This window comes from Sturnus vulgaris, chromosome 17 (genome assembly GCF_052056855.1).
Source record: "Sturnus vulgaris isolate bStuVul1 chromosome 17, bStuVul1.hap1, whole genome shotgun sequence".
NCBI lineage: Eukaryota > Metazoa > Chordata > Aves > Passeriformes > Sturnidae > Sturnus > Sturnus vulgaris.
In genome coordinates, this window is record NC_142259.1 from 1474056 (window position 1) to 1496876 (window position 22821).

The 22821-nt window shown below is 54.1% G+C and overlaps 1 protein-coding gene across 1 annotated transcript; it reads left to right on the forward strand.

The window, feature by feature from the left end:
* The first annotated feature begins 992 nt into the window (after positions 1-992).
* Positions 993-21084, forward strand: TP53INP2 (tumor protein p53 inducible nuclear protein 2). Its single transcript, XM_088175201.1, has 4 exons — positions 993-1146; positions 8656-8986; positions 11993-12302; positions 13704-21084. Exons 2-4 carry the CDS (start codon positions 8863-8865, stop codon positions 13954-13956), a joined length of 687 nt encoding a protein of 228 aa, XP_088031327.1. The 5' UTR covers positions 993-1146; positions 8656-8862; the 3' UTR covers positions 13957-21084.
* Positions 21085-22821: the final 1737 nt, after the last annotated feature.

Sequence of the window (22821 nt, forward strand, 5' to 3'; positions counted from 1 at the left end):
AATTAAATTCTACCTCTTGTGAATTTACAATGGGGAATTCTGACCTGTGATGCCAGATGAGTCCTAACTGTTCCATGCATGACTCAGACACCCAAACTGCTTCATTAATGACTGTTTTAATAAATGTTCTATCTTTATACAGACAATATCCTGCCCTGTGCCAAGCCTGGCACGATGTCAAACCAAACCTTGATCCCATGGTCAGCCCCTGCTGAGGACGAAGGCAAACCTGGTGATGCCAAGCACCCTGAGGGGGCTGTGACACTCCAGGGCTGTTCCTGGTGTCGTTCTTCACGAAGCCACTGAGCTCCCTCTGTCTCGCAGGTGGGTAAGGGTTGGGTGGCATGTCCAGGGGTTGCAGTCCCAGCCCCCTCATTCGTGTCCCACCGAAGTTTCTCTTTGCATGAGGCCTCTGCAGCGTAGCAGTGAGAAGGGAGTGCGTGTTTGCGAAGCCTCAAGCCTCTGTCCTTTCCCTTGGGGCAGGCGCCAGCACATCCCCCCGCACCCTTCCTGTCCCCCCCGCGTCCTCGGGACGCTGCGGCCGGGACTGAACTCTATCGCTTTTATTTTTTTTTCTCCTCCAGTGGCTTCAGCTTTTAATTTCCGTCCATCTCCCTCCTCTCGTTCCTGTTGTATCTCGGTGCCGGAGCTCCCCTCTTCCCCCGCACCCCCGGGGGTCTCAGCCCTTCCCCTCTACCCCAACACCCCCGAGGGTCTCCAGCCTTTCCCTTTTCCCCCGCGTTCCCGGGAGTCCCCAGCCCCTCGCCGCTGCCTGCCCGGGGCTCTGCCGCCTCGTCGCTCCGTGACACGGACGGACCTGAACGACCCCGGCCTCACCCACCCAGGACCCCCGAGACCCCGCTCCCCACCGGGACCCCTGCCCCGCCCCGGGGTGCGCCCCGCCCTCCCTGCGCCCCGCCCTCCCTGCGCCCGCTCCCATTGGCTGTGGCGGAGAGGGGCGGGGCCGCTTTGTGACGTCACGATCAGCTGTCGGAAGGTGCCGATTTGTGCGGGGGAGCGGCGCGCGCTCGGCAGAATCGAGGGGTCCGCACCGGCACCGGCACCAGCACCGGCACCGGCACCAGCACCGGCACCGGCATCGCCACCGCAGCGGTACTACCTCACTGGGAGGGACACGCAGAGCCGGTGAGTGCCCGCGGGACGCGCTCGGGGCCAGGGCTGGGGGCGCGGGGCTGGGGCTTGGCGGGCTCGCACGGCCGTGAGGGGAGGGCTCCGGCGGGGGTGGGGGCGGCCCGGGACCCCTCGGCCTGGGCCCCCCCCGCGCCTGTTGTTTGTTTCTTCATCACCGGATTAAGATTCGCGGTCGTTCCCATCTCCCATTGGCTGCGCTGTGGTGACGTCGCCTCATTTGCATATGACATTGAGACGTCACAGCGCTCCCCCTTGTCCCGCCGCGACCCCGCCGGCCCGGGGGCGATGGCGAGCGTGGCGCGTGGGACTCGCCCGCGGTGGTCACGCGTGGGTGGCCCCCGTGTCCCTCCCGCGCCAGTCGCTGCTGTGGCTTTTGTCAGCAGGAAACGCGGATGTGTCTCCCCCCGTGATGTTTAGATGCTTTTCGGGTGCAAAACGTGGCGTTCTGGAAAAGGAATGTGAATATATAAATATAAGTATGTGTCAATATGTGAAATATGTCATAGAATCACAGAATGAGTCGAGTTGGGAGTGACCTTAAAAATCACCTCGTTCCAACCCCTGCAGGGGGGTGTCCTGGCAAGGACACCTTCCTGTATTGTATATTATACGCTGTATAAAATACAACATGTGTAGTATACTATATCACATAAATTTGTGTAGAGAATGTAAATAGATGTGAATCTCTAGTACACAAAAGTGTTATCTATTTAACTTATTTCCAGCAAATCCTTGGTGCTTTGGATTTAGACCCCTCTGTCTTTAGATCTCGATTGTCTTTGTAAATCCCACCAGTTTTAATGAGATTCAGACGTAGGCTTTGATATTTTTGTTGAGTTCAGTTGTGCTGCTGGGGAAGGGGCCGTGTGTGGCGGGGGGAGGTTGCTGACAGTGCCAGGCTGAGATTTGTGCCATGGGGCAACTCCACCACATCCCAGGATGATGAACCCAGAGGTCGCTCAGGTACCAAACACAGCATCTCCTTCTGCTAGTGCTGCTCTGAGGACATCTCCTTTGTGACAGCTCAAAGAAGTCATAAGTCCTAAAAGGGCAACTTTCCTTGGGATTTCATGTCTCTCACCTCAGCTTGGCTGAGCCTGGCAGGCCCTGGAAACTAATCCTGCTCCCATCTAGAGGAACTCATTGTGGAAAAACTTGGACTTTGTGGAGTGTAGAAATGGGTTTAAAAGAGCATTTTTACTCTTGTAATTCTTTTATACATATACATATTTATGTAGGGGAGCTACAGCCCTGCTCAGAGCACCTGACCAAAGAGACTGGCACCCTAGCATCCCAAAATAGTGGATTAAACTGTCTCCCTTGAGCTCAGCAATAGCCAGTGCTGAAGCAGCACTGAAGAGGGCTGAGCTGGGCAGGTGCCAAGTGCTGTTGCTTGTTTGGCCAAGGTTTTGCTGGGGTAGGAAACCATCCCAGAAACCCTCCCAGAAACAGGTGTTGGGCTCTGGTACAGGACTGTGCTGGACCTTCTTTCTCACCAGGCTTAAACTACAGAGTGCCAAGAACTGTGTTGTTTTGCTCTAAAATAAATCTTTCCTCTCCTTTTATATTTCCTCCTCCCAAAAACACCACCTCCCCTTCTCCCCCCTCAAACAACAAACCTACAACAAAAAAAGACAAAAGCTGTTTGCTGTAGCTCACTGTCACTGTTGGGAAGTCGTTGCATCATACCACTGCTTATCTGGCTGAACATAAAAGGAAAAATAGAAAAGTTTTTTCCCCAGATAATAAAATGATAATACCTGCTTGTAATAAGGGAAAACCCTGTGACATAAACTTGTATCTAAGGGGTTTTTAATGCTGACTGCACAGCAAGTCCTACTCTGGTGAGGAGGGCCCTGAGTGGGCTTGAGGGGAGCTGCTGGGGAGTTTGGGGTTCTTGCAGTGTCAAAGTCCAGTGTGCCAGGTACTGTTCAGCCTCTGGGATTTATGGAGGCGCTAAGGGTGGGCTACTCCCCTCCCAGTGTACAGCTCCTCGGGATACTTCATTCCTTGGGATACTTCACCCAGTGCATCCCAGAGAGGAAAGTTCTAAAATTTCCTAGCACAGCTCATGGCAAATCTAAAATTTCCTAGATCCTGCCAGCCACTGGCAGATTTTCCAGGACTGTGTGTGGTGATATCAAGCAGCACAAGGTCATATTTGCCCTTGGGGTAAGGACCTTCCTGCAGCAGTGACACAAGAGCCAGCAAGGATGCAGAGACCAGCTCTGGGAAAAACATCTCCTCATTCTGCAGGGTCCCCCTCCTTCAGGCAGGGTCTGGAGGAGCATGTGGGAATTCCAGTCCCTGCTGAGACCCTGGACTGGCTGAGGAAAGCCCTCCCAGGTCCTGTCTTGATCTGCCATTAATAAGAAGAGTCTCATGATTGAGAAATTTTTGGGATTTTTCAGACTGCTCTCTGCCTTCCCCCCCTCTGCTCCTCTGATCTGCCATGGAAGAGGCTGTGGCTGTGACTCAGCCTCTGTTTTGCTTGAATCAGCCTGCCTGTGCTGGCAGCACCTTGGGGTGCAGCTCTGCCCCTGTGCCCAGGGCTCCCCCAAGGGAATCCTATCCCAATAGGCCTGCTGGCAAAGCAACGGGATCAGCTGGACCCGTGTCACAGTTGTGATGGGACCAAATGCCTTAATTCAGCCCTGCCAAACAGTCCCAGGCAGGTCCCTGACAGTTCTGGTCCCTGCCTTGATGGGGTGGGTAGAGGACAGCAGAGGGATGAGCAGAACTCCTTTGAGCTGCTGGATCCCCTTCTCCTGTGTTTTGTATTTCTGTGCCAGGTTTAGGATTTTCGTACATTCTGCACAGCAAGCCTGTGAAACGCTTGTCTAATTTAGGTAAAATGAGTTGAAAATCCCATTTCCCAAGTGGGTTGGAGGAAGACACCTGATTTGTACCTCTGGCTCTTGCTGGGATGAGTGTACAGAGTATTCTTAGCTGAGCCGAGGAGGGCCTGCTCCTGCTGCCTGTCAGCAGCATCCCTCCCGCCGCCAAGTATTTATGGAAAGTTTCAGGGAGCCTGTTGCCATTTCCAAGGGGAGTTGCTGTTGTTCTTGCAGACTGTGACTTTTGAGAGCTGCCAGTCCTGCGACGCTGCAGCTCCTGCCCCGGCGGGCTCCTGGCGCATCCCTTTGCTGCTGGGCCTGTTCCCTATTCTTAGCTCCTGGGGTTATTTGCAACCATGGTGACTCAGAAAACTAATTATTGTGTCGAGGTTTCTGAAGGGGAAAAAATAACTTGATGCATTGTGGTTTCCTTACTTCCACTTTGAATTTAATTAAAATATTTTTAATACCTTCTGGCTTGTTGTAAAAAGCTGTTGGACTTTCTGGAAGGATTTTGATAAACATAATTCATTTAGAAACTTATCTGTCCCTAAGCGAGTATCCCAGGTGGGCTGTCCTTTTGTGCTGGCAGTGCCTGGAATGGGGTTGATATGCTGAGTAAGAGGATTTGTGGAAGCCTGGGAAGGATGGCAGCTGTCCTGTGGTGGCGGCCCCAGCTCTGGCAAGAGGGGTCAGTCTCTGGGGCAGCTCAGCCCCAAGGATGTGGTACATAGGCAATCCCCTTGTGTCCCAAGGGGGGACACTTGGGACACACCTCTCCCACAGATGTGAGGCACCTGCAGACACAGGAAAGCTGGAAGAAGGGACCTGAGAGGAGGAGAAGCCATCTCCTCGTCCAAACTGGTTCTTTGGGCACCACCTCTGCCTGGTGACAAGGCACAGATTGACTTCAGTTCCCTGACAGGGACACAGTCGGGTCCCTCTTGTCCTGCAGTTCCCACTGAGGCTGCCAGCCCTCCAAACCCTGGTGTAAAGGGGGAAAATGTTTGCTACAGGGAAAGCAGAGGCTTTCCAAATACAAGGATAAACTTCAGAACTTGATCTGCTATTGGCTGCCCCAACCAGGGAAGTTGTTGGTGGGACCCTCAGGGATGGAGGTGGCACGTGGCCATCTCACTGTCTGGCAGCCAAGGAGTCTCTTGCCTTGTGAAGGACTGAGCAGGTCACCCTGAGCCTCCATGATGAGCTAATGGAGGAGCTTGGTGGCTGCCAGGAAGGGTCTGGAGCAGCTCAAGTCCAGGAGCTGCTCCCTTCTAGCAGGGTGGGAGATTGCAGACTCACAGACTGGTTGGGGTTGGAAGGGACCTTATGGAGCATCTCATCCCACACCCCTGGCAGGAGGTGGCATTTTTATTAATCAAAAATAATAACATTTGTTGTGTCTTTAGAAAAGACAAATTGCCTCCGAGTTGGGATGGGCACCTAGGCAGTCCAGGTACCTTATTCCCCCTGCCTGCATACTGTGATTTTCTGGGGACCAGTCCCTAAGCAGGCAGGTGCTCTGAGCTGTTCCTGGGGGAACAGCTTTCCTACAGTCCTGTGAAAGCTTTTGTCATGATTTAACAAAGGAAAACTGAAAGGTTTTGACCATGTCATTGGCCATTTGACTTTGAGCCTGCTGGAGGATGAGCCCCTTGCAGGAGGCTCCCAAAGCCAAGCCTGCAGAGCATGAGAAGCAGTCACTGCAGCAAGACATTCCAGGCTGACTTTGCTTAGGCAACAGGGAAAATCTCTGCCTGGATCAGCCCCTGGCCTGTGCGAGCTGCTTGGGTGTTTTTCTGAGTGACCTTCCCCTGGCAGCCAGATTGGGGCCACTGTCTTCCCCTGTCCCTGTGTTCCAGATCTTGTCCCCAGCTCTGCTGTTGGGTGACATCCATATCTAGGCAGGGAGAAACCTCATTTCAATTGTCAGTCTAAGTCAAGAGCATTGACAGTGGGCTTGGGGCACAGCACGGGAGACCCTGCTGTCCCCAGCCCTACTGTGTCATCCTGAGGACTTGCCTGGTGATACTGGGGTCAGCTTTGGCTCAGCACTTCTGCCAGCCTGGCAATGCCCCAGCTCAAGAAGCACATGAACCCACTCCTGGCCTCTCACTGAGCCAGAGCCATGGTGGCCCCCTGTGATCCCTGTGCCTGCCACGAGCTGCCCCAGTCCCTCCTGCCCAGGCATCTGGGGAGGAGCAAACAGTGGGAGACTCTGGGACATCACCAGCAGGGACTTGGGAGCTGTGGAGTTAGATTAGATTTAATAAACTTCTTTAAAAATAATATTCATGTCATATTAAAAGATATTTACTGACTAGGTGAGTGCTCAGGCAGATGCCAGGTTTCCAGGCTGAGCTGGCATGGTGAAGCCCTCAGGGCTGGTCAGGGTGGCCTTTGCCAGCCTGGCCCGGTGGGGATGGATGCACGTGGACATCCTGGGGGAGGGAACTCCCACTGTGCTTGGCGTGGAGCACACATGGACAAGAGTCAATTCAAAGCCCAGCTGGGCACCAGCCCCTCTTCATGTTGTTTCCCCTAACTTATATTATTATGCTTTAATGATCCAGGTAAAGGGAGTGTCTGGCTGATTTAATTGATAGCACTGGAGAATAACAGAATGGCTGTGGGGTCAGAAAAACAACTCTGTCATGTTTCAATGCCCAAACCCTCCCTGCTCAGTACCTCCAGGGGAAGCCTGGGACCCTCTTAGGACACAGAGCAGAGAGTTCTTCCTGGTGAGAGGCTCCACAAGCCTCAGCTGAGCCATCCCGGAGTGAGTTGAAAGCTGGGCTGGACCCTGAGCACCACAGTCTGCAGCAGGGCACGGCTGTGGTTCATGGTCTGCCTTGTGCCTCTGGGGCAACTGCAGTCACCAGGGGCTTGAGACCTGCTCTGGGGGACAGGCAGTGTCACACTGCTGCCCTGGCCATGCCAGAGAGGGAGAGCTGGGTGTTGCAGGGTTGCTTCATGCTCCATCACTCCCTTCTGCATCTGGGAGTGTCAGAGTTCAGAGCCCCTGAGATCCAGGCGATGCCATCCAGGGGGAAGGCTCCTTTGATTTCTCATTTTCTGCATTGTAGAGCAGATGTTGTTCCTACCAAGGCACTGCAAAAGGCATTGCTACCCCACGGGGATGGATAAAAGAGTGTCTGAGCTCCAGAAGTGCGGTGCCCAGGCCAGCCACCTTCCCAGGGGGCTGGGGAAGCCGCTTCACAGGGTGGCAGGGCTGAGCTGGAACTTGACCTGCTGGAGGACTCGGGCGTGTATGGACACATGGTGTCTCCTGCACCCTTCCCATTCCATGCTGTCTAGAGCAGATGGAGTTTCCCCTGGGTGGAGGATCACTCAAGCTCTATGGCCCCTTGATGACAGAGCCCTGGACTGGGGCTTTGCCATTAAATGGGGATTTACCCTTTAAATGCACTCACATCAGTGAGCCAAGCACAGTAGCACCCAGCTGTCCCCTCTCACTGCATTGAGATCCTGATGGCATTTTATGGCCTTTTAATACCCTTTTAATGTCTCTAGACCAAGAAGCACACAAATAACACTCTGCCCCTTTTGGCTGCCATTCCTGTGCCTTGCCAGGAGCTTGGCAGTCATTAATGAAATTGATGAGTGCTGACCTTCCCCCACTGGAGGGAATCTGCTTTCCCAGGGATAAAACAGTGATGAGCTGAGCAGAGGTGAAGCAGAGACCCACAAAGGGCTCGGATGAGAGGCTGGATGTGAGCAACAGTGTGTGCTGGCAGCCTAGAGCTGCCAACAACAGCACCCTGGACTTGTCCCCACAGTGTGGGCAGCAGATGAGGGGGGACTCTGCCCCTCTGCCCGCTCAGATGAAGTCCCACCTGCAGAGCTGCCTCCAGCTCTGGGAACCCAGCATAAGAAGGATGTGGAGCTGCTGGAGGGAGTCCAAAAGAGGCCACAGAGATGCTCCAAGTGCTGGAGCCCCTCACCTCAGGGTGAGGCTGGGAGAGCTGGGGATGTTCACCTGGAGAAGAGGATCCAGGGAGACCTTAGAGCCCCTTCCAGTGCCTAAAGAGGCTCCAAGAGATCTGGAAAGGGACTTTGGAAAAGGGACTGGAGTGACAGGACAAGAGAATGGCTTCCCACTGGCAGAGGACAGGGTTAGATGGGATATTGGGAAGGAATTCCTCCCTGTGAGGTTGGGGAGGCCCTGGCACAGGGTGCCCAGAGCAGCTGTGGCTGCCTTTGGATCCCTGGCGAGGCTGGATGGGGCTTGGAGCATCCTGGGCTAGTGGAGGGTGGAATGTGATAGGCCCTTAAGGTCCCTCCCAATCCAAACCAGTCTGGGATTCTGATTCCTCGCTCTGCCTGCTGTGAGGAACTTGGCATGTTTGCCTTAAGAACAGTGTCTGCTCTGTTCCTGCCAGCTCCTGGGGATGGGTCTACTGGGACACCCCACCCATGAGGATGAGGACACAATGTGGGGCTTGATGGGGGCTGCAGGGCACAAGCACCCAGCCCTTCACTGCTGCCTTCAGATACAACACCAGCTGGGACAATCGATGGCACAAATCAGTGCCAGAGCCACCTTTTTGCTGTCCTCTTGAGCCCATCTGAGCCCCTGGGATGCAGGAGAGCCACACTGCCAGCCTGTTTTAATGTATTGTTGCTTTTTCTCTCCCTTTTACAGGCCTTTGCACTGAAGCCAAGTGAAGAACCTCACAATTGCACTGCACACCGCCTAGCTCTGATTTCTCTGTCAGCCAAACATCTCTGTCACTGAGACCTCGAGGGCTCTTTTTCCCCTCCCTGCCTATCTCTCCTGTGTCTGTGCCTGGAAGCTGGTGCCCAGCAGTAGCTCTATCTGCCTGTCCCTCCTGCTGGACCGCTCCCCACCATGTTTCAGCGTCTCACCAGCCTCTTCTTCAGTGACAGCAACGTGCCAGAGGGCCTGGAGGAGCCCAAACCCTTTGTCGAGGAAGAAGAGGAGGAGGATGGCTGGCTCATAATTGATCTTGCAGGTGAGAAAAGCAACAGAACTGGCTTCCCACAGCCTCTGCTGCACCTTGTCTCTCCAGAGCTGGGCATACCCTTGCAATGTCAGCAGGTGAGCTTACACCACATGGGAGCAGCTCTGCCCTTCATTTTTTCTTCCCTGGTTCCCATGCTCCGCCCATGGACCCCAGCCCTGTGGTCACTGCAGCTGCCCCTGACCTGCTCCTCTTTTTTCCCTTTCCTCTCGCAGTGATGGTTCTCAACTTTCTGCCAGTGTGGGAGCAGCATCAGCATCTCCAGCTAGGGGTTGCTGCTGCCCAGAAGCCTCCAGGTGCCCCCATGCCAGGAGGGGATCCTGGCAAGGCACCAGCCAGGGAGATCACCCAGAGTTTTGGTGTGATCTTGCCCACGGGGGTCAGTGGGGTGAGGGACCCAGCCCTGGCAGGCTCTGCCTGTCCCAGCTGGGGATGTGCAACCAAGGATCTGGCCATGTTTGAGTCATTTGAGAGGAGTAAATCTCAGCTCCATGGGGGTTATCATCCCAAATTATTCCCACTGCCCATGCTAAGCACTGGGGATGTTTGGCACCAGGTGCCTGTACCTAGAGAGCCCACAGGGGCTGTTTGGTACCCCTGTTTGATACCAGCCAGGTAAATTGAATTCCTCCTGTGCAGATCTTCTCCAGCTCTGTTCAGACCTTGGGAGTTTCTGTTGTAGATTGATGACTCAGCCAATTGCAATGATGTTTTTATGATCTTTTCCTTACAACTCCAGCAGCAGTCAGAGACAAACCCTCCTGCCTGTGCAGGAGCTCCTGATGGCCTTGCCCTGCTTTGGTAGCCCATGGTTGGTTGTGATGCCCCAGCTTAGGGGACCATAGGTGTATCCTGCAGGTTTAAGAGAAGGGTTTTGTCCTCCCTCTTGCAGGCAGCAGGTCTCTGAGCAGATGTTCCCTGCCTGTTCCCCATGCTTGTTTTTGTGGTTCGAGTTGTTTGTTAGGGTTTTTTTTCCCATATGCAGTGACCTGGAGAGGGGACCACAGCAGGGACAAGACTGGGATGGGGGACAGGGCCAGCCCCATGCCTGGTGGGAGCACTGAGGAGATCTGCTGGAGGTGATGGGTGGTGTAGGCATGGGCAGCTGTGGAGGCTTCTCTGTCCTCTGGGCATTCAGGTGACTGTCCAGGGAGGGTCACGGCAGTGCCATGGCCTGGGGTTGTTGCGGGGAGGTCTCTGGAGCAGTGGGCGTGCTGCTGCCACGTGTCAGGGACAGCTGGCAGCAGCTGCAGCGAACCTAAAGCATGCCAGGAGGAGCCAGGAGATTCCCCAGTCAGAGAAATGCTACGCTGTGCCCTGATCCCTGGGTCAAGACGGCAGATGGCTCAGAGGGGAGAAGGCCTTGACTCTGGCACAAAACACTCCCGTGTTTTTCTGGTGAAGTGCCTCGGCTCTTGGTGCAGCGCTGACTTCCAGCAGTGTCTGCCTGTGAATGCCACCCCACTGCTAATTCAGCTGCAGTCTGTTCCCACAGCAGTCCCTGAGCAGTGGGGGACCAGATTCTTTCAGACATATTTCTGTGGCTTGAGTTATACCAAACACTCCAAGAACCAAACCTGGAGACTCCAGCCCCATCCTTCCCCTTGGAGCTGTGGTGGCCAGCAGCAGCTCCCAGCCTGGCTCTGTCCCAGCAGCAGAGAGGCAGCCTAGGGAGCCTCTGGATTCAGTGTCTGTCAGCCTGGTGATTGTCCCCTGTGTTGCAAAATACACCTGAATTACTCAGTAATTCCCTTCCCGGAATGCTTCTGATGCTACTCTTGCCCGCTTGCCCTGCTCAGCACCCAGGGAGAGAGCAAAGAACATTTCCCAGGATGTGGCTGCATCGCTGAGGTACTTGAGGATCCCAAAGTATTGCTTTGTGACATTAAGACCCACTTTGGCAAGGGGTGGGCACAGGGTATCCCTTGCTTTCCATGTCCACAGACCCCTGTTGTGGGACTGCTGCTCTAGCTGGGCTTGGTGGCTGTCTCCAGGCTGACAAACAATCTCCAGCCCAGTATGTCAACAACTATTAATAGACTGATGTCCTCTGACCTGGAGAAAGATATTCTCGTGTTTGCAAGGCCAACTGTGGCCTGTCCTGAGTCCTGGGCTGGGGCATCAGCTGCAGGAGGAGCTGGGGATGCACCGAGCCAGGAATACCCGGTCCCATGCTCTGTTTCTCCATGCAAGAACGGATTTGTCTGTGCTTCCTCCTGCTCCCTCACCCAGCTGCAGGGTCCATATAGATACTGCACTGCCTTCCCCTTACCAGTTCCCTCAAATCTCCCTGATGAGTCCAGGAATGGGTGTGGGCATCCCACATTTGGTGCATGCTCCCTTCCCATTACAGCACCAGTAATTCCAAGCATGGGCAGCCTGGGAAAGCCCTGGCCCAAGTGCTGTTGCCAGGTAGACATGAGGAAGGGAAGGCATGGGAGGCTGGGGTGGGTGGGGAGGGGTGTGAGGTTCTGGATCAGCCACTCAAAATTTGGCCTCTAACAGGCTGGAGTTGAAGGCACAGTGAAAACCTTTGCTGAAGAATTTATTCCCATGATTTCTTCCAGAGAAAAGGTGTGGACTGTTTTTCTGCTCTGTGTGTGCTTGGTTTCCATGTGTGCTGCGTGGTGTTTGTGAGCATAGGCGTGTCGGTGTTCCCCCGGCACGGCCCGGCCCGGCTCGGGTGCCATCAGAACGGGGAAAGCAGCGTTTTTCACTGCCTGACCTTCTCTCCTTTTGAGAAGGAAAAAAGCCCATCGCTGCAGTAAACCGTGCTGGTGTCCCGACTCTGGTTCAGCTTGTCCCAGCAGCCCGGTTTCCAGGCCGAGCCGGGTCCCGGAGCGGGGGGTTCTGACAGGGACCCGCGTGTGGCGGTGCGGTGGCGGTGGGTGTCTCTCGCACTAACGATGCCCCTTTCTCTCCCCCTCCCTCCCCACTGTACATGGTATGTGTGTGTGTCCCCGCTGCGCCCCGCATGGCTCTGCACCCCTGCCCCAGGCAGCCGTGCCCGCCCCGGCCCCGCCCGGCGCCCGGCTGCTGGCGGTACCGGGCGCTCGGCGCGACCCCGCCCGACGCCCCCCGGTCCGCCACCGCCACCGGCCGCTTCCCCGGCTCCGGCCGGTCCCTGCTTGATGGACGAGAGTTGGTTTGTCACCCCTCCCCCCTGTTTTACTGCAGAGGAGCCGGGCCTCGACGGCGTGGGGAGCAGCCCCATGGAGGACCTGCTCATCGAGCACCCCAGCATGTCTGTCTACGTCACCAGCACTCTCGAGGTGGATGGGGAGGGCCCCGAGGACGATGCTGCAGAGTGAGTGCACTTTGAGGGTATTTGGGGGGCCAGCAGCCCCAGCACCCACTGAGGGACCAGGGATGGATGGTCAGTCCTGCCATCCCAAATCCCCACCTACACCCATGGACGGAGCGAGGCAGTGGGGGACATCAGTGTCCCCACGCCTACCTCAGGGAACACCCTGCATATCTGGCAGGTTGCCCCAGCTGGCATCAGGCACGGCTGGCAACCCCCATGACCCAAAATCCTCTGCTAAGGGGTCTCAGCAGTATATTGGGATTGCCATGGCTGCAGGACACGAGCTTTGCACTGGGCTGTGGTGAGAGAGGGCTGTGTTCATCTACCCTTCCCTTAGCAGGGTCTCCTGGCACAGCCACCCACGTCAAGGCCACTCCTGCCAATGCTACTCAGGCCAGTGCCACTCATCACCCTGCCAGCTGTCCAGGGGGTTTGCCAGGCTGGGCTTACACCAGGGCTTTGCGCAGGTATGGCCCAAGCAAAGCAAACCAAATGGAACATGGTGGCCTTTGGGCACAGTGGCCCCCTGAAGACCCCTAGGTTCCCTAGGGAGGAGGGTGCTGCAACCCCCCACAATCCCCAGACTGGCCCAGCAGAGGCCACCAGCCCTGGCTCACCAGCTTCTCCTCAAACCCCAGCTTAGCAGTGGGGAAATGAAACAGAAATGTCCCAAATCGCCCCTTTGCCCCTCAGCCCTGAGGGGGGAGGAGGGCTGGAGCCCTCCACACCCATTCCTGGGGCCAAATCCTGGAGATCTGCCCTCCACTGCCCAGCAGCCCCCAGGGAAAACCTGGAGTATGCCCATGCTCAGCCAAACTGCTGCCAGACAAGCCCTGGCTGCCATCATGCCATGGGGTCCCTGCTGTCCCCCTGTCCCAGCCCTCCAACACCTCCCCTGGAGCCCCTTAGTGAGACAGGGGAGAAGTAACAATCTGGGGTGAGCTTTGCTCCAGGCCAGGAGACACTGTTCCTGGTTAGGGAACAGCATTCCTAGTTGCGGGGAGCTATTCCTGGCTAGAGAACACCATTCCTGGTTAGGTGACGCTGGTCCTGGCTAGTGGACACCATTCCTTCAGGACTTCTCTCTCCAAAGTCTCCCTGAGGGCCAGAGCTCGATTTCCAGAGCTTCAGAAGCACCTTAGTGCTGGAGGGGTAGAGATGGGCTGCAGGGAACCTGAGACTAGCCAAGGCTCCAAAGGGGTCACAGTGGGATGGAGACAGACCAGGCTTAAGGGACTTAGACACAGTTGCTGGTGGATTTTTTCGGGTATCCCAGAGCCTGCCTTGCTGGAGCATCCCTCCCCTGGGTAGGCTGTCGGGGCAGGAGGGCCGTGCCCCGTCGGTGAGCTCTGTCCCCGCCGGGTTTGCTGTGCCGTGGCGCTGACGGCGCTGTCTCCACAGGGCGGTGCCGGAGCCGCGGCCGGAGCTGCCGCTGGCGCACCACGGCCGAGTGCTGCCGGTGAAGGCGGCGGCGCTGGACAAGCTGGGCCAGGCGCAGCGGGCACAGCGGGCCAAGCAGCTGGCGGAGCGGCACCGCCTGGGCCAGAAGGCGCTGCAGCGGCAGAACCGGGCCCGGCAGCGCCCGTCCCGCCGAGCCAAGCAGCTCCCGGGGGCCTTCGTCCACCAGCCCTGCCAGCGCCACTGCAACTACTGACCTCGCTCCGCCGCCCAGGGGCTCCCCCCGGGCCCGGGAGTGCGGCCCCACGGACACGGGGGACACGGCGGCGGCTTCACTCCACACCTCGCGCCCGCACGCCTGGCCCGCACTCCTCATCTTCCTCCTGTTCGCCCTCACCACGCCCCTCACCCTCGATGCCGTCCGGCCACGACCCCTGGAGCCGCCGGCATGGAGGGCCACAGCACCCATCCCCAGCAGCCTTGGCGTGGGAAATCGGTATTCCCAGTGAAATCACCTGCTCCTGAAATCCACCTGTTCCTGGTGAAACCTGTTTGTCCTGATAAGCCTGTGACATCAGTGCCTTTCCTCACATCATGACTCCATGTACAGCCTGGCTGGCATGTCACAGAGACACCGAGCGGGAGCGACAAGAGCAATGAAGCCACAAGATTTGGGATTTTTAGGAAAGTCTCATGAATGACACTAAATAATGCTTCCACCCTGCAAAACCAGCAAATACTCCTCTCCCTCCTTGATTTCTTAGCTACATTTTACCATGATAAGATAACCCCCCACTACCAGTCCTGAAGGGGCTTGTGGTTGAAAGCACTGGTGGAATCTCCGTGGCCGGGTCAGTCAGGCTGCTCCTGGTGCCTCACGGTGTTTTTTTTTAAATCGACCTTAAAAGGAATCTCAGGAATCAAAGCACCGTCCCAGCGCCGCGCCGGAGCCCTTGGCTACCGTGCCAGGAGGGGTGGCCAGCCTGGGGCCGCATCACTGTGGCTGGTGGTCCCATCTGAGTGAGCCCCTTCCTCCTGGAGCCAGTCACCTGCCCTAGCCACACCTGTATCCCTGTGGATATGCCTGTAGATATGTGTGTATATATTTCTCTGTACCTTTACACCCAGAAGAGGCACTGTTAAGCCACAGAGCGTTGTCTGCCCGGTGTCAGATCCCCAGGAGGGGAGAGGAACCAGGGATCTGCACAGCTTCCCCGCGGTGGCCAAAGCACGTCCATGGTGGTGGTGAAGAGTTGCTGAAGAGGAGGCCAGAAGGAAGAGGCTGAAGTAAGGACAAAGATAAGTCTGGGAGCCACTGCAATGTGTCAGGATGGGGCAGGCCTGAGTGAGAGGATTGCTGTAACAGAAGCATCTTCTTTCCCCACTAGAAATGGCATCCTTTCCCATGAAGGGCCAAATTCCACTGCTAGGCGACACTAATTTTTAATGCAAATCCCTCCTCTCTCCGTGATGGACTCCTTCTGCCTTTGGAAGAACATGGTCCAACCTTTTCACTGGCTCCAGCACCCGCTGAGACAGCTCCAAATCCAGCAGAAATTTGCTGATCTGCCTCCAGTTCGCTCCTCTTAGGAACTGGTTTTGCACCCTGTGCCCTGGGAAAAGCGTCCTGCTCACGTCCAGCTCACAGCCCAGATTCCCAATCTCTGAGACAAGAGATACCCCCACAACACTCCAGAAAATTCTGATTTCACCAGAGGTTCTTCCACTCACCATGTTGTGTCCCTTAGTATCAGCTGGGGACCTCGGCTGAAGGAATTGTGGTGAGCCCAAACTGAGACAGCTGATAGTTATTAATTCTTTTAATGAGATTAAAGCCAAGATGAACCTTCTTAATAGCAACAGCCCCTAGCTCTGGGCCAGGGAGCCTGGACTGCAGTAGCCAGCTGCTGCTGCTCACCTGCAGCATTTCCCCTTCACTCCACTGCCTTGGCATTCCCAAAAGCACTGCTCTGGGGAACTCCGTGCCCTCGGCATTGCCCCGCCCTCCTTGGCCTCATCGCAACCTCTGTCCCTCACCAAGCCCGAGACCACACTGAGATCACCCTGTTCCATCCCTGGCGTCTTCTTGGGGAAGAGACTGACATCTCCTGACTCCCGGGGAGCGTTTACATCCTTTGACTTCCTGGGCTTCACACTTAATGCCTTTTTATTTCCCCCTGCAGTGCTGTCTGGGATGGAGCTGGAGCAGGGAATGCACAGGGACAGTGGCACGGCTGCAGTGACAGCAGGCAGGGGCTGAGTCGAGCTCCCGGGTGTGTGGTGAGGTGCTGCCTTCCCATCCCACTCTTCCTGTACCGCTGGATGAGCCATTCTGTGGCCACTGGGCAGCAGCACTGGAGGAAGCATTTTCTCTCCAGCCTCAACACACATGGAGAAGTGGAGAAGCCAAGCACTGTCCAACCCTCAGCTTGGTCTGCACTTCACATTCCTCTCCTGTGCATCCCAGTTGCTGCCAGTCCCTCCGGAGCACCCCAGAAATCAGAGGCTGGCTGTGACCCCATTGCCCCCTCTGCAGCTCCCAGAGGAACAGATCCTGCCATGTCTCACCCACCAGGCTCTCCTGTGCCTGCCCAAGTGTTGGAAATGGTACCCCAGGAGAAATCCCTTATGGAAACCCTCCCGTGGACCCTTCTCATCTGCTGTGAGCCAGAAGCCCTTGGCGGTGTCTGTGGGGGACTTGTCTCAGCCTGGCACTGCCACCAGCACCCAGCCCCCAGTGCCCATTTCACAGGTGATCTTCCTCCGTCCTGGTTTTCAGAAGCAAATTCAAACTCTTTCCGTGCCAGTCTGAGATGTCTTTCATCACTCCATGCCCAGCCAGCACAGGAGATGAAGCAGAACTATTATCACACTTTATATCCAGAGTATGTTTATAAAGGATTAATGAATTATTAATAATGTTTTCATGAAGAGTTTAATCCAGACCCTGAGCCTCTGGTGGGTCAGCAGAGTGCACAAACCACAGCAAATGAGCTCCTGCAACTCCCTCTGTTTTTTGCACTCTTGCCATGTATTAACACCCAACACTCACCGGCCAACCCTTGCAAGGTGACTGTCACCCCAGTGTGACCCACCCTCCCTGTGCTCTGGTCAACCTGTCCTTTGCAGAACACCTGCAGTGTTCTGCTTCTGCCCAACAGCAAGCATAAGGCCTCACCTGGTCCCAGGCCTCCTGTCCAGTGCTGCCAGAGCAAGAAAACCCCTTTTCACTGAGGTTTTTTGTCTCCTCAAATCTTAAAAAAAAATGAAAGGTGCTTAAAAACTGAGAACTTCATGTGTGTGCACCCATTTGCATGTGTAGATATTTCACAGCCCAGTGTGGGTGTTCAGTAGTTTATTTTGGGGTTGAATTTTTTAGGGGTTTGTTGCTTGGTTTGTTTTTTTTTTTGCACTCAGTATTTGTGATGCGCTGTGTGGTGCTTCCCATGGGAAGGTTCTGGTTTGCAGGGAGCTCTTGGGACAGGTGGGCTGAATTTTGCTTTCTTTTCTGTACTTGTGTAGGGGGAAACTACAGCATGGACTCAGGGACAAACCAATCTGCTGGGATCTTTAAAAACGTCTTTTTTCCAGGCTTCTCTGTTAGAATGTGGGGTTTGGTTCTGGGATGCTGCAGGGATGTGGCCTGTGGCAGCACATTGTGGTGACAGGAGCTGCAGAGTGCTCTGACACTCCTGTGTGGGAAAGAAATTGTGACCATTTGTGGTGGGATCATTCCTGGGCTGCAGCCCCTCTTCATTTGTTCATGCCCTGAAAATTCACCCTAACAGCTGAATGTGGCTGGTTCCTTTTTAGACTGGCTTGTGAACAATCAGGTATGGATTTTCAGCACTGAACCAGCTAGGGTTTGAGAAGTGCAGCAGAGCTGTGTGTTGTGGCCTGACCCACCACATCACTGGGATCAGGAGACAACCAGGATGGGGGGAAACCATTGAAATGGTCACCTGGAGAAATGGTGATTCAGGCAACTGAGAGAAATTTTTGTATTTCTTGCAATGAAAGCATAAAGAAGGGAAGAATTCCCAGTGGAGAGACCTAGGCAAATTCCTATTCAGTAAAGCCAGCTTTGCTGGGCAGTGTGTCAGTGCTGGGCTCAGGCACCTGAGCTGGCTCCAGCCCCAGCTCAGCTTCCCCACGCTGTACTGGGCTCGCAGGCTCGGGGGCAGCAGGGCACTGGGACAGGCTGGGGCTTGTGAGATCCCTTATGGAGGGAAGAATCTTCCCACCTGTGATGCAGGGATCTTCTCTGAGCCAGATTTGCATCTGATTGCCTGGTTCTGCTCTGGCTGCCCCATCCCAGAACGAGGGATGAACCCCCAAAGTGTGACAGGACCAGGAGGAACAGCCTAGCTGGACAAGTGCCACCTCTTGGGATGCACCAAGGCCCCCCCAGTGCCTCCAGGCCCCCAAGGCTGTGCTTGCTGCACTGGGCAAGGCCAGGCTGTGGCCACGGCACACTCAGGACCCCTCACTGGCAGCCACAACAAAGTTCTCACACCCAATTCTGGCTCTTGCTTGGCACTGCAAGGCTGGAGGGATGCCAAGGGAGTAGGGGCAAAAGTCCTCACCTGTTGCTCTGAAACTTGCATTCACAAATGCTCTTTCTAAGAAATTCTGCTGCAAAAGCTTGGTCTGGAAGGTAAACGATTCTTTCGTTTGGAGTCCACGTTTCCTTCTCATTGTGGATAACATAAATGCATGGCTTATCCCAAAGATCACTGCTGTGGGAATCTTCTCTCTTTAGGCGTGTTTCTAATCAATAATTTTACATTTACGTCATACTAGTACTTTTTCCTTTTCTATTCAGCCCTACTGGGGTGCAAAATAGCCACTTAGATATCTTACCACACCAGTCAGAAAAGATGAAAAAATACTCCAGTGAGGTACTAGGCTTGAGTCCCACAGCTTTGCAGTTGCTCCTCTGGATCATTACGAGTTCCATTGCCCCGCATAAAGGGGAAATTAAACTTCACGTGAATTTCTTGAAAAACAAGTGAGTCCCCAAAGATCAAACACCTAATAATTAGGAAACAGTAAGAAGACATAAGTGACCTCAGGTCAAGAGAAATGGTTCTCAGCATATCTCAGAAGGCAACTGCCCTGGGAATGGCTGGTGGCAGTCCTCGAGTCTTCCCTGGGTCTCTGGGTTAAAACAAGAGCCCATCCATGTCCAGCTGGTGCCATGGGGACTCCCGAGCCACCAGGGACTGTCAGCTGCCACCACTCCCTGCTTCCAGTTTGCTGCTCCTCCTTTGCTGCATGCACTCAGCAGTAGCTGCTGGTGGCAGGAGGGAAGCACCAGCACCTCAGCATTCCCCCAGCTTCTCAGAGCTTCCCCCAAGCCCTTCTAGACTGTGGTGACCTCCTCAGCACAGCTGCTGGCAGGGACCAGAGCCTGAGGAGGAACATCCAGGGCACTGGCAGTCCCTCCCTCCCAGGGGACTACCACAGGCAGACCCACTGGGGACAGGAATGGGCCTTAAAAGGGGCTGATCCCCTCAGGGCTTGTCTTCAAAGTGGAGCTTTTCATCTCTCAGATCTGCTTCATATAGAGTCAATAATCTGCTGTCCTCGTGGGCTCTGTCCTCGTCCCATTCCCATCCCAAGTCGCTTCAATGTGGCTGTAGGAGTTGGATGCAGCAGTGGGAAAGGCTCTGCCTGCGTGAAGAATCCCTTCTTTGCTGAGAGGTGTCCTCAGGCCTGTTGGAGATGCCACCTCCAGGATCCTTTTTGCTTCTTGAAAACGTTAGTCATTAACTAAACCCATAACCTTCTCCTTAGAGGAACGAGGATGATGAGGATGAGCAGCTTTTCAATAGCAGAGGTGGCTCCTATGTGTGATCGTCTTTTCAGTTCTTCTGTGCAGACAGGTGACACCCAGGTGTGTCCCCTGTCACTCATTCTGAGCTCACACCTCCTGGGCTGGCAAAGGGGTTGCTTTTCCAACCCCATATTTTATACAGGGATGCTGCCACATACTCCAGAGCACAAAAAGAGCTGCAAAGCTTTGACTCCGTTGCAGCTAAACCTGAAAATCCTTCTGCCTTCCACTCTGACCCTATTTCATTACAAGGTGGGGAGGAAGGTTTTATTCTCTGCAAGTGGAGGGGAAAACAGTGCAGTGAATTCTAAGTGTAGCTTAAAAATGGGTTGCACAGGGCAGCCCAAAGCTCCTCTGCTCTTTTGCATTCACCTCATGTACCCTTCCTGGGGAGCCATGAGCAGCTGTGCCCAAGTCTCACTGAATTTTTATCCTCAGCTTTATGCTTCAGGAAGTCTGGGGATGAGGGAGCAGCACAAGGTTTAGCAGTAAACCAGTGACATTTCCTCTTGTGTCAGAACTGTGCTTGTACAGAGAGCCACGGAGCACTGCAATATTCTATCTGTATGTATCCACTCCTGGTATCTGCTTGTAAAACTCACGCCCACACATTACCCTCCCCCATGTGGGACTGACTGTACATGTGCCTTCACCCTTTTTCATGGTTTGGCATCTTTTTTTAACACAATTACAGAACTTGAATAAATCACTGAACTGCAGTTACAAGTCCTATGCAAGAGGTGACCAGAGAGTCAGTTTTCGATATTTCTGTGTTTCTGTGTTGTTTTCAAAGTCACTGTGGGGTTTTTCAGAGAAGCCCAACAGAATGAATGCCCCCAAAAGTTTTTTGTTTGTTTATTTTTTTGTTTGTTTGTTTGGGTTTTTTGTTGTTTGGGTTTTTTTTAAAAAAAACCAAAACAAAAACATTTAGCAGTTTGGATATACTAAATGTCGTAAGCAGCTTTGAAAAGCTCTGAACCCCAGTTGCTCACCGGGCCGTGTTTGGAGAGCAAGCAGGAGCAGCAAAGGACGAGCACCAGGATATGTGGCTGTTCCGTGGCTGGAAAAGGTTGCCTTAAGCCTTCCCTAAAATGCCCTGGAGAATGTTGCCGTGCCCTTCCGCCCTGTGCACAGCTGGGGCAGCCCGGGCAGAGCAGCTCCCGGGCCGGGCTCTGCCTTACACGTGGCACAGCCACCACTGGGGATCTTGGAGAAGAGGGAAAAACCAGCCCCACGTTTTCTACATCACCTGTGCTGTAGGACTGAGACCTCGTCTGGAACTCGAAGCTAACAAAGTCCATCCTTTTTGTGTGTTACGTGTTCAGTTGGTGTAAGCAGGATTTGTAGGGAAGGGGTGTCTCCTCCTCGTAGGACATTGTGTAAACATTTGCCGTGTGTCGACTGCCTGGGACACATTGTGTAGTGTGCCTGTGTGTGTGTAACCTGGTTTTGGTTGTTAGGTTGTAATGCTGTCTCTTGACTGAAAAAAAAATCTAATATAAAGAAAAATCACAAGAAATTAAAAAAATATATATTTAAAAGCTATTTTATGTGTATTCCTCTAAAGCCTGCAAGTAAATCTGTCTGCAAAATGCTTTGATTTTTAAAGAACGCTTTTAAAAGTAAATGGTATGAGACAAGTAACAGAAGAACATCCCCTTTGAAAACAAGGACACACAGGAGAGGGGATGGCATAGGCTGAGGGGTTGGAGGGGATTTTTTCCCCCTCCCCATTACCAAACCTTACAACTCAGCAGATAATGACACAGCTAAACCAGATGTCGATTGCCCTGAGAAAATCCCAGATCAGCCAATCTCTGCAGCATCAGCTGTTTCTCCAAGCACAGTGTGAGATGTTCTCAGCACCCACGAGAGGCAGAGATGCCTCCAAGGTGATTAAGGGCTTGGAGATGAGGAGAGATTGAGAGCTGGGGCTGCCCAGCCTGGAGGAGGTTCAGGGAGATCCTGCCCTGTGTGTGGATTACTGATGGGGGGAGTGCAGAAAACAGAACTGGAATATTCTCAGTGCAGGGACCGGGTGAGAGACACAAATTGAAGTAAAAAAAAAAGAATTTCACTTAAACATAAAAAACGCTTTTTCACTACAGGGGTGGTTGGCCACAGGAGCAGATTGAGAGGCTGAGGAGTCTTCATCCTTGGAGACACCCAAGATGACAGGAGACATGGCCATGAACAGCTTCGGGCAGGGGTGGGATGGGGCTTGCCCAGCCCAGTGGCTGTGCCAGCTGCTCCAGCAGAGCTAAGCTGAGGAGACACCCATGACCCCCCAGCTGCTGGGAAAAGCACTTCAAAGAAATGTTAGATTAGATAACGAGAATGAAAAAAATAGCTGGGAGTGAACTTTCATAACTTTGATAATCCTCCTTAGGGGAGAACCAAATTTGGCAGCTGGAGATAAAACCTAGGGTTATTTAGGGTGGATGGAACTCAGGAGGTTTGGTCCAACATCCTGCTCACAGCAGGGTAAATAATGAATTCAGACCACAGGCTTTGTACAGCAAATGATTGAAATTCTTCAAAGAGAGAGATCCTGCCACTGCATCCTGGGGGAATAGTTTCTTCTGCTCAATCAGAACCTCCTCTCTTTCCATTTATCCTGGTGGTGTCTGTCCCTTTCTCCCAGCTCGCATCTCTATAAAATCCTGGTTCCATCTTTTCCAGAGCATGAAAGGGTGAGGAAGCCCATCTCCCTCAATATCTCCTTTTGGCCAGGTGTTTTAGCCCCAGGTGGGAGGCAGAAACCAGGTGATAATATTTCAGATTCTGAAATTACAAGGGGAGCAATTACTTCCCTGCCCCATGGTCTGCCCTCCCTGCCCACAGCCTGGCTCAGCTCTCCTCCAGGGCTCTGACTGTGACCTGCTCTGGACTCCAGCACTGCTCAGGAGACCAGTTTGGGGCCCTTTGCTCCTTCCAAAGGTCTTTCCCACTGGTAGGATCTTGAAGTTCTTCTTTCCAAGGTCCATGTCCCTGTAAATGATGACCCTGACTTCAAGCTTGTCTGCTCCCTACAATGTGGCGTTTCCCACAAACTGAAGCACATCCCCTCTCTTTCCCTGTTTTATTGGTATGTGGACCTTTTCTGTGAAGACTTTCCAGTTTTGTGGACTTTGTCCTCATTCTCCAAAGCTTCCCACCCAACCTGAGCAGCAACAGGAGCAGCAAGGCCAAGCACAGAGCAGGATGAGCCCCAACAGAGAGCCCAGCAAAGGTACAGGGGCTCCCATACCCACAGCAGCTGTGCCTGTGCAGGGACATGGA

What these genes read in the sequence shown, in the direction of transcription:
- TP53INP2 (XM_088175201.1), top strand. Translation starts at nt 8,863, where the DNA reads ATGTTTCAGCGTCTCACCAGCCTCTTCTTCAGTGACAGCAACGTGCCA. An exon ending in GCTCATAATTGATCTTGCAG is followed by an intron (nt 8,987 to 11,992) that starts GTGAGAAAAGCA and finishes CCCCTGCCCCAG; the next exon opens with GCAGCCGTGCCCGCCCCGGC. An exon ending in CCCGAGGACGATGCTGCAGA is followed by an intron (nt 12,303 to 13,703) that starts GTGAGTGCACTT and finishes CTGTCTCCACAG; the next exon opens with GGCGGTGCCGGAGCCGCGGC.